We start from the raw sequence: 11,360 nt of genomic DNA on the forward strand, positions 1-11,360 counted from the left end.
TGTAGAGAGGCAGAAATATTAACAGATCTTATCATAACATGTATAGAAACTGTGACCTACTTTGGTGTATTCCTTGTGATAGAAGGCATGAGCTTTCCACATTGTAGTGTAATTTGAACTGTTCAAAATTCCATAGTTGTACGGAGAAGGGGAGTAATAGCTACAGAGACCTTGCAGTTGAGTGTGACCCAAGATCCGGTTTTCTTGCAGGAGAAGAACCGAGCTCCATATCGGGTGTATACACCTCCCTATGTTTTGGCTCCCGTAAAGGAGAAAGCAGAGTCCGGGGAATCATTTGGCCAGTGCAGTGGTGAGCAGTGTTCTGTTCTGTATGTGAGCTACTGCCTGTCTGAAGATCAGCGCTGGCTGTTGGCTGTTGCGACTGATGAGCGTGGCGAAATATTTGAGACTGCAACTATTAACATTGACATCCCCAATCGCATCCGAAGGAAGAAGGCATCAGCAAGGCGCATTGGACTGCAGAAACTGATGGATTTTATCTTGGGTGTCATGTCACAGAGTGTGCGACCGTGGAGGCTTGTTGTGGGTCGCATTGGCAGGATAGGACACGGAGAGCTGAAAGGTGAAGCTTAGTGTAGTTTAGTAATATGCTAGCATATCAGCTTTCAGTTTAACTTACATTTTAAGATAACATTTTTCAAACTTTCTAATTGTGAATCATATATATGTCTTGTCTGCTGTTACAGTATACAAAATTATTCCATCCAAATATATTGTTTGTACATAAAAGAATTGTGTAAGTCTTATATTTATGATCAAAGATTAGGGAGTGGGATTAATATTATTGCTATAAAAGTTTTATCACAAATTTTTTTTGTTGAATAGATAAGCTCTTAAATCAAGAAATTTTTACCTCTGTATGCTTCCTGCCAGTCCCCACCCGAAATTTGTATATAGAAAAACTCTGTTATTATGCAGATATAACTTCTCTGACTTGCATCACATTTTCATTTGCTTTACTCATAGGTGGAGCTCCTAAACACTTTTAACGTCTCACAACTTTTGAACTGGGAAAACCAGTCACAGAGCTGAGTTCTGTTCATTGTTTCCTCTCTAAAAACAAGTTCGAACTCCTTATGGGTTTCTCAAGCATGTTTGCCTAATCTGAAGAGCTTGTTCACATAAATTGTTCTCTGCAGATCGCTGGGGGCACAATACACAAACTGACTTCACAAGTGATGGAAACCATAACTTTGAAATGAATGGCAAATGACTCAGCAGACTCGACTCTGCCTGCTCCTGGTAGAAGGGTTTTTGTCCGACATGCTGTAGTGTCATATTGTGGCCAGTCCAGACAGTAATTTCTCATACCACCCACCTTTACTATTTTATGTGTGTGTGTGTTTATGTAACTTATGCATGTGCACACACATACATCCTTTAATATTTCTCTGCTGTTTGCTTGTAGGCTGGAGTTGGCTGCTCAGTCGTAAATCCCTCCTGAAGGCCTCAAAACATTTGAAAGAGATTTGCGAACAGTGCAGCCTTATGTACCCTAGTGATGTTCCATGTGTACTGAGTGCATGTCTTGTATCGCTGGAGCCTGATTCGGCACTCCGACTGATGCCTGATCAGTTCACACCAGATGAGAGGTTTAGCCAGACATCTGTGAACTGCCAGCTCTCAACACCTCATGATGTGTCTTGCACTCATATTCTGGTGTTTCCCACTTCTGCTACAAGTCAGGTAGGTTGATGAATGCTCATAAACACACAGTTGTGCATTTTCAGAATAGCATTTGTAATAAAACATTGTTACTTTTAAATAAAATGTATCAGTTAATGATATAATGCTGTAACAGCTGTACACAGCGTCAAACATGCTTATGGATTGTGACACAGTATGGACATTGGCTGTGGTGGCAACATTTTTTAAGGAACTACCTACATTATGAGTGTAGAAGAGAAAGGTAGTCATGGAAAAATGGTTCTCAGTGTGGGGAAGGGCAGACTGGGACTTGAGGGTTGTGAGGAAGCCAGTGCAGACAGTCTGGGGAGGTGGCTGTTATGTCAGTGGGTGTAAGAGATGAAGGAAGGTGAGTACAAGAGGTTAAAATGAAACACAATGCAAACAGAATTAAACAACACAAATGGAAGGTAAGGGGAAGAAATTTTGCACACAACAGAAAAGAATTTGGGGGGTGGCGGGGTGAAATGAAGTAGTTCAGATGAAGGAATATGAGTAATATAAGAAAGTAAACAAATGGATAAAGCTACAAGAAGGCAGTGGAGGCACTGTAAGAGGAGGTTTGTTTTTAATGGTGGGGCACATGAATGAAACTAGGAATACATTGCAAGTGTTTCTCACACTAGTGGTTGGCATTGTGTGCTGTAAATGGCTGTGGCATCCTCTCTGCCCTTCAGATGTTGTGCAGATGATTTTGAGTCCAGCATTATGTAGCAGCACCCTTCACTGTTGAAGTCATGCTGAAAGTTGATGGTTTTGCACATGTCACAGCGTAGTGGGGCAGTTTTACTCGTGCTATCATGTTATCAAATGATTGTTTAGTTGTTTCATCCGTAAAGATGGATGGGAGGGTGGGTGGGGGGGCAGAAGAACTGAACATACTTGCTAGATGCTTTTGCAACGTTGCGGGCACTCCTACAAAATGACACCAATGAGCCACAAACAAGATAATCTGCCCATGAATAGGCAGAAGTATACATTGTCATTTCACCGTATACAGTTATTAGTATCAGAATGTAAGCAGTCCATATATTATATGGAGGTCACACTGTGTGTATTCTCCTGGTACTTGCACAGAAGCCCAGTCTGACACTGCACTTCTTACAAAATCAGATGGTAGTCAAACTCACGATTGGTTCTACCATTTCCTTGGACAATCCATATTCTAAATATGCATAAGTAGATCTTAGAATTATCTCCAATTTATTAACATATACCCACTGAGTTTTAATTATAAATTGCCCTTAGTTAATGTTCCCATTTTTCTGTCATTTTAAGGAGTCTGGCTCTCTCCCTGATCAAGGTGAAGTTACTGACTAGTGGCTTGGTGGCAATGTTTATACTTGTAGTTCCTTGCCATAAGACAGTGAGGTATTCTTAACTCTGATTAGTGGACATAAAAACAATATACTCCCCTTTTCAGGCTGCTTTTTAAGGGGGCTGCTAAGATATATGTTTGAAACATTGGAAAAGGCCATAAAAATGCCATTTTATCCAGAATAAATAGTTTTCAGTATATGTCTTGTGGGCTGAATGAAGGTGATAACCTTCTTTCCTGTTGAAGTTGTATGAATTGGTCTTGATTGCCTCATGGATGAATGGCCTGCATTGGATATTCAGACACTGCAGAAAGCTGTGGTTGTTTAAGATGTCTGTAGCTGCACACATTTGGAGTTTTAAGTCCATTAGATTGCTATGCAGAGGTGTAGATGTGCCTAATATTGTGGCAGGTTGGAATTGTACTTGAAGGCTTTATGAGTTGATTGAATGTTTCATTTTCAGTCATCTCAGACAGCGTTCCAGGAGCAGCACATCAATGGACCAGACCTTGGGGATGATGAGTTGTTCTCAGCCCTGAACGATGACATGCCTGAAGGAATTGAGGGCATGCAAGACTTCAATGATATATTCTCATGGCCTGAAACAGGACCTGGGGGTGCTCAGAGCCCTACAGGGAGTCCTCGAAGAGGGGATTCACCATCACAGCCTGGAAGCCCATCTTGTGGAGTTGGTGGTACCTCAGACCAGCATAGTCCCTTTCCTTGCAACGGATCTTCACGGGTAAGTATAATGTGCTTTATGCAGTGAAACCCCACTTTTAATGTTTATTTTTGGGAACAGCAAATTTAAAGTCCAGACTGAGGAGAGTCTTATGTCGGGGCAGTTTAATACCAAGACTGTAGTCTTAGTATCATTGAAATTGAACTTCTCTCTGGATCCACTCGGAGGCTATATGACTCGATTGACTGAGTTCAGTGCAGTTGAACACAGTGGAGTGAAGTTCATTGGTCAGCAATCAGTTAGAGGACTGCTGCAGTTCAGTCGTTGCGAGCTGTTGCTGGTAGCTCAGGCACAGTTATAGGTCGGGAACGTCTGCCATTGGAAGCCGTTACCAGACAACATCTGGTGAAGACAGCAGACTGAAAGTACTTAGTGTGTGCTGTAGTGGGTTGTAAAGTGTGTGATTTATCAGTAGTGCTATAGTTACTTGTAGTTGTGATCTGTAAGTGGTCAGTAAATGTAATTACCAATCCAAACCCCATCTGTAGTCACTCATACACATGACAGTATGTTTTTTAGAAGTAATAGAATTTTAAATTGAAAGGAATCTTGCTGTGAAGCCCAGTGGTGGTCGTGTTCCTTCAATGTAGGTCATCTGTATTGTATTGGTGCTGTGTGGTGCAGACTGTGCTTGTTGTGTTTTGGTGAACATGTAAAGGCTTTATAAATAAAAAACGTTGCTGCAGTTGATATAATCTAATCCTAATCTTACTTACATAATTGACATGACTTATGTGTAAGTTTTGAAGAGTGCTTCACTGCACTGACATGCAGGCTAAATTGCAGTGGTTGCAGAATCCACATATTCCCATAAACTAACAGTCTATGGTGTGTAGCTAGTAATATTTCCATACAAGAAAGTGGTATTTCAGATTTAAATATTAGTGAATCTTGTAACTTAAGAAATAACACTGCATATTATTTATTTTGAGCATACTCTTTTAATATGAGCCTCATTTAAAGTATGGCATACATCCAACCTGTAATTAAACTGTTTCCATGTTTACTCCAACACAGCTTCTCTATTGCTGTTGTAACTCTGATAAGTTGTCCTTTCTATAAGCCTCAAAATGAGAAATGTAATGGACTGAGAATGAGTGTGAAGGGGGGCAAGAAATTGGTCTTCCTTTATCCAAACATTTGCTAGCTTTCTTGGAGAGAAAGGCGAGTGCACAAGCCTCAGTCTGTGAGTGCAGACCACATGCCTCATTTAATTTAAGCATTCAATGGGTGAGCTGGAACCACAGTTTTGAGAGTTAACACATATTTATTCCTGTTATGTGGAATGTAGCTTCATCAAAAAATACGCTTTTGTTCAGATTATCATGTTCTACCATTTGTACACTTCACTGCAGCAGATTCAGAACAACATCTGTGATGTGTTGTCCCATCTGTGTATCATAGGTCATATTGCAGTTTTATTTTCAAAAGCCCATTACAGACAATGGGCAAGGCATACCCAACTCAAAACGTGCTATATTGACATATGTGGAAATGAAAAAAGAATATGAGTGCCTGAGGAAAGTCACTGAATTACTGTTTGGATGTATGCCAAGCTACAGGCAGATCTCATATCAGAATAAATAAAAACATTTGTGAATTGCAATTTATTTTTTAATTATCTCATTCAATAAATATCTGAACCTAAAGTATGATTATATGTTCATTGAAACTCTGCATAAGGCTATAATGCCCTTTATTAATTTTGGACAAATGGTCTTAAAGTGCTTTCTGCTTCTTAGGGTGGTGGAAGTGTTGGAGTGGATACACAAGAGGAGGTTGGGACATTACACCAACAGCCATTAGCTTTGGGCTTTTTTGTGTCCACTGCTCCCACAGGCCGCATGCCCAAGTGGTTCTGGGCTTCTTGTCCACACTTAGAGAATGTCTGCCCAGCATTCCTGAAGAATGCCCTACATCTCCACAGTCCAGCTATTCAGCAAAACTCTGATGATCTCTTGCAGCAACAGTCAGCGGTTACTGTGCATGCTCTCGATTCTCAGTATACTACAGATGTGCTCAGGTAAGGATATGCCGCGCATTGTAACAACAGTCGGCAACTACTGTGCTTGCTGTCCACACTTAGTAGACTACAGACATATTCTTATAAGGATATGCTGCTGATTGAAACAGCAGTCAGCAGGTGCTATGCACACATGAGGCTAGGAATAGTCAAGTCTTGGATTTTTAGTTTGAATCAAGGAAAGAATTTTCTGGTAACTGCACTGGTACCACCACCAGTTGAAAACGTTGACCCAAGATGACAGTGAACCCCTGAACTCTGAATAACTTGAAAGAGTTAATTTTTTGTCATTTTGTCCTCATAACATTGGCTTTTCAACCTCACTGACGAGACATAGGACAACCAAAATGATGATAGAAGAATGAAGACAGTTGTGGGATTCATAGGACCAGACCTTAAAAACCTAATGCTGCACTGTTGTTATCATCGTCGACAGTGGCAACAACGATGATTATTAACTAGTATGATTGCTCTCAAGCCTTTCCTGAATGTCTCTTTATCTCAGTGCCATAGTCACAGGCTTATTAATTTGAGTGGAATGGTAAGGAGAAATGTCTGTGTAGCTTGTTCAGCTCTCTTGTTCAAGCTCAGTTACTTTTCTGTGTTCTTGTCAACCAGTTCTTTCTCCATGCTGCACCATTAACAGTGACCTTTTATATTTCATTTCAAAACCAGTCTCTTTGAATGTTCTTCTCTGAAACTCTTTGTCTCCAGGCAAATCAATTGAAGTCAGCAAGTCTGATTCTTTTAGAATCGAGCTTTAGACTTGTATCATGTGGCATAATTTCTCTCTTCTAACCGCTGCAGCATGTTTTGCTGTTTTCAGATTCCTCCGTTTCTTGGTGAAGGAGCTATATAACCCTCATTCAGTCTTACTGTGAACAGTGGGTGTGGATTTACTTTGTGAATTTGAAGACATCACCATTAATATTCATAATGCACTCCGACATTGTACAACAGAGAAAGGCAAAGCACTGATGATGCTGATGATGCTGATGATGACCTCACAACGTAGACTTTTTCTTTCTCGACGATGAGACCTTATCTTAGTTTGCTGACTTCCCTTGCTTTATGTTAATGTAACCAGGTTACATTGCTGCGTTTGACAGTAAATTGTATAGTGATAGTGGGGCATGGTTATGCATGGCCTACAGTTCCTTTGGAAATGTCAAAAATGTCCACTGGGTAGGCCAAGGATTATGTACAGGGACAAGGTACAGAAATATACAGGATGTAGTCATAAGAATCCACCCCAGTTGGGTATAAATGAAGGTTTGTAGAAAATTGTGTTTAAAAGCAAGACTTTTGTTGTGATGATCTGCAGTGACTGAGAAGCTGTGTCTTGATTTGTTTCAGATATGTTCTTGAAGGTTACAATGCTCTGTCTTGGTTGGCTCTGGACTCGAACACACGAGATCGTCTGTCTTGCTTGCCAGTACACGTGCAGGCTTTAATGCAGCTATATCATGTGACTTCTGCATTAGTTTGACCTTCATAGTTGCATAAGGCAGTGACATATGTCCATTGTTCATGAGGGGCAAAGTTTCGCCATGTATATGGTTGTGCCAAGTGGTGAAAGAATGTCTTAGAAGAAGATAACAGCTTGAATTTCAGCTGGAGGAACAGAGAGTTACCCACAAGAGTGTCTCAGCAATAAATCTGTTGTTACAGTATAGTTGTAAATTTCAAAACATTGGTGATGGAATGTGACATTTGAAGCCAGTATATAAAATGAAGAGAAACATGCAGGTCGGTGTTGACTCCCCCCCCCTTTCCCAAGGAAACGACAATCCTGGTGAAATGATTATGACATCCACATTGTTTGCTGGAAAAATATCTGGATATTATCCTTTATAAATACAGAAATATTATTTTTGTGATTGGCATGCTAAACTCTAGCCAAAGATTCACAAAATATGTACATCCGTGTATTTTGTGGAGGACATTAGGAAGAAAGCAATCAGTCACTGAAAACTTACCAAAGGAAAAGTAATCCATTTTATCTTTCTCTGTTTTGTTTATGAAATGTGATGGGAATGAAATTTAAGTAGAAAAATTGTCTAGTTTAATTAATAGTTTTAAAAAACTTTTTATGTTATTTATTCTTTAGATGAAGTTGAGCATACAGTGTAATCACTAAAAAATGGAGTGGCATTTAAAGGTAGGGGGCCAAACCATTTTATGACGAATGCTGCCAAGCCAAGATGGACTGAATCCATTAATGCATATTTTAAATGTTAGATGACATTTTGAATTTGTTGAAACTGGTTGTGAGATGTTGTGGGATGTTACATGATGATTGGAAGGTACTGCAGAAGGTGTGTTCTCAATTTGGGAAAATTGTGATTTATTGTAAGAGATGCAACAGTTGTCTATCGCAATGAAACTTTTATTTCCTGTGATATAGTACTTCGTCTCGTGATCATCAGCCAGATGGAATGCATCGGTGATTGTTGTGTCCAGCCCTCTTCCAGATTGTCTTGAAAGGAAGGAAAAAGTACAGACAAGTGACAGAGCCTATTCATAAAATCCAGACCACCTAAGTGAATTTGTAAAGACATTATTAGCGTTTTATTTCTTCAGTTTTTACATAAGTTAGGGAAATGGGAAGTCTTGTATTATAACTACAGTATATAAATATACATATAACTTTATATATATATATATAATTATCTATATATAAAAACAAATTATATATATCTTATATTATGAAATAGTACAAACTGTTGCTCGATGTTGATCGAGTAATTAGTTAACCTCTTCAGTTGGAGTGTGTCTTCTCTTGTACATATTAAATATTAAGAGGCTGCTTGAATGGATAATTGTGTGTGTGCTCACATTTCAGTGCTGTTCTTTGTGTACATTTTGTACAGATAATGTCTTCTAGTTAAAAAAAACGTGTAATATTGTTAAATAGGTTGATGGAGAATGTCATTTCAGAGAGTTGGGGCATCACAGTTTGTATATTTTAAATTTTTTTTAATAAGAAAAGACTGGACATGAGCACAGAAGTTCAAGTTTATGTGCAACTGTTACGAAGTTGAGTGATGAAATTCAGATGTATTTGTCACTTTTTTTAACCCTGTTCCTCTATAAAATCTCCTGAAAATGAAATACAGTTGTAGATTATGATTGTGGACTCATTTGGGTGATGTGCCATGAATGAAGTGTAACACAAGTGTTTCCTGATAGTGAAAAGACCGACCAACGTAGAATATGTTGCAAAGAATTATTTATTTTGTATATATATAACATACATAATGCAAGAATTACATGGTTGGTCTCTTTACATGTGTACAGAAGATCATGATCCTTCTCCCCAAGAATGAAATGTACAAAGATTAGAATCCATCAACTCTGTTATGTAATCACTACAGAACGGGGGTAGTGGACTTGTTGAGAATACATTTTATGAGGAGCAGAGGCAGTCACCAAAGGTGGCTGTACTCATTCCTTTTTGTTATTTGAATATACATGATTCTTTTACAGTTATCAGTTAACCCTCTGTGGTAAAAAATTGTACATAGTTATTGCTTCTTTGTTGCCACGGGCATAAGGAGTACAGTATACAGTTTTATTCCTTTCTCCCATTCCTGCTCGGCCCTGTTGCTCAGGTCTAAAGTCATAATGTTGCACCACTGCAGGGATTAACCAGGAATTGGAATTGAACCAGTTATTATGAAAAACATCCACTTTATGAAAAATAAGAGTTCTTTATGAAAAAGTAGTTTTATTAAAGTTAAAGGCTACTGAAAATACTAGGTTCCCTCCCTCCCATTTTATGGTATTCATCTGACTGTTTAAGAAGAAAGTGAGGGTTGTTTCCAGTTCTGTAGTGAAAGGACATTTTTCAGGATTCAAAGGCAAAACTTAAAAATAAATTCCAACATTCTAAATGAAAAATAATGTCAACAACTGTGACATTCAAACTTTTTATACATGTATTTACTGTGGTAACGTAAAAAATTTCATACAGAAAGAAAAAATGTTTTTGTTATCGACATGTGCTCACCGTTTGGAGGCTGCATAAGGCAAACAACCTTGGACCAAATAATGGCTGAGTCCCTTCACACAACACTCCTTCCTCTGCATGTGACGCCAATCACTTACACATACATACATACAAACGTGTATATATGCATATATAAATAAAATATGAAACAGGCATTTGTTACATGAAGACATCATATCTTACCAAAATATTTGTTTTGTGCCAGTGTTGGCATATTTACATGAAGGGACAGTAGCCTCTCTAAAACCCTGCCGTGTCATGTCACCAGAGCATCAAACTTATCTGTGTTGCTTAGCCACACAATACAACATCAAATGAAATTTTGAAAATAATGATTATAGTATTTATTACTTGGGTAGTAAAATCATGGGATTTATATTATTATTATTATTATTAATTATTATTATTATTAAATAATACAGTTTTATGTGTATAGAGAAATGATGAGCTTCTTTTTGTGTGAATATTTTCCAATTCCTAGGACCCTAAAACACAAATAGCCTTATTATTCCCATTATTCATATTCACCCAAAGGTATGAAGCAAATGTTTTGCTTGTTAGATTTGAGGTGACAACAAAGGGGATGATTCGGGTCGTAACACTGTGTAGTTTGCTGTCTTGCCAACTGTTGCTGGTTTCTTGCTTGGCTCGCCCTTCACCTTGGAAGATGAACATGATATGTTCCTCTGAAATGTTAGTGGACTTCTGTTATACATGTTGTTATCACCCAAATCATCATACCTTTGTTGTATCTTTTGCTGACATTGCATACCTCCCCTATTCCCTGTCCATCCTTCTCCTTTTTAGTTGGAAAACATAAAAAATCCAATTGAAGCGCATAAGATTGTGGAAAACAAACTATTACGCGCTGTGTTTTTGTATTTGTCAATAGATGATCTCCTTTGATTCATTTAACCATTGTTGTCTCATATTAACATCTACTGTGGAGCTGGCAGCAAGATTTGGATTGAAACAGTGCAATGATGGGCTTGCATATAGTTCAATGCATTGATAATAAAATGTAAGAAGTAATAACAGACATTGTCAGCAGTAACCTGTCATGACTAAATGATGGACAAAGCAGTAAGAAATACTGTTACTTGGTGTGGTGATGTATTACATAGCACAGGGAGTAAATAATTCTTAAATTACGTATAGGTATTTATTTGACATGACCACCTCTGTGGTCTAGTGGTCAGAGTTCCTCGTTACAGATCCAGAGGTCCCAGGTTCGATTCCCGGTGCTGCCAGATTTTCTGAGAAGTGTGGAATGGGTCCACTCAGCCTCATGAGGATAACTGAGGAGCTACTTGGATGAAAAAGTAGTGGCTCCAGTCTAGAAAACTGAAATTAACGGCCAGGGGATTCATTGTGCTGACCATGTGACACCCTCTATCCACTAAAATTGACACTAACTTCACTGACAAGCAGTGGTTCCTCAGTCGGTATAGTTCACTTGCGGACTAAAGCCATGGTGTTAAAAAAAATTATTTTGGCATAAATATATTGTGACATGATGCCTAAGGGACAATAACAGAACCATAGGAGATGTCCATT

At 38.6% G+C, this 11,360-nt stretch overlaps 1 protein-coding gene across 2 annotated transcripts in view; it reads left to right on the forward strand.

The window, feature by feature from the left end:
* LOC111875322 (mediator of RNA polymerase II transcription subunit 13) overlaps window positions 1-10,244 on the forward strand; it is a 169,880-nt gene extending 159,636 nt beyond the window's left edge. For both annotated transcript variants that reach the window (XM_023871463.2, XM_023871464.2), the window contains 5 exons: window positions 211-583; window positions 1,430-1,707; window positions 3,490-3,768; window positions 5,511-5,791; window positions 7,148-10,244. In XM_023871463.2, the coding sequence (XP_023727231.1) occupies window positions 211-583; window positions 1,430-1,707; window positions 3,490-3,768; window positions 5,511-5,791; window positions 7,148-7,280 (1,344 nt within the window). In that variant the 3' untranslated portion in view covers window positions 7,281-10,244. The remainder of the gene's footprint in view (window positions 1-210; window positions 584-1,429; window positions 1,708-3,489; window positions 3,769-5,510; window positions 5,792-7,147) is intronic.
* The last annotated feature ends 1,116 nt before the right edge of the window (window positions 10,245-11,360 follow it).

This window comes from Cryptotermes secundus, unplaced genomic scaffold (genome assembly GCF_002891405.2).
Source record: "Cryptotermes secundus unplaced genomic scaffold, Csec_1.0 scaffold1789, whole genome shotgun sequence".
NCBI classification, from domain to species: Eukaryota; Metazoa; Arthropoda; class Insecta; order Blattodea; family Kalotermitidae; genus Cryptotermes; species Cryptotermes secundus.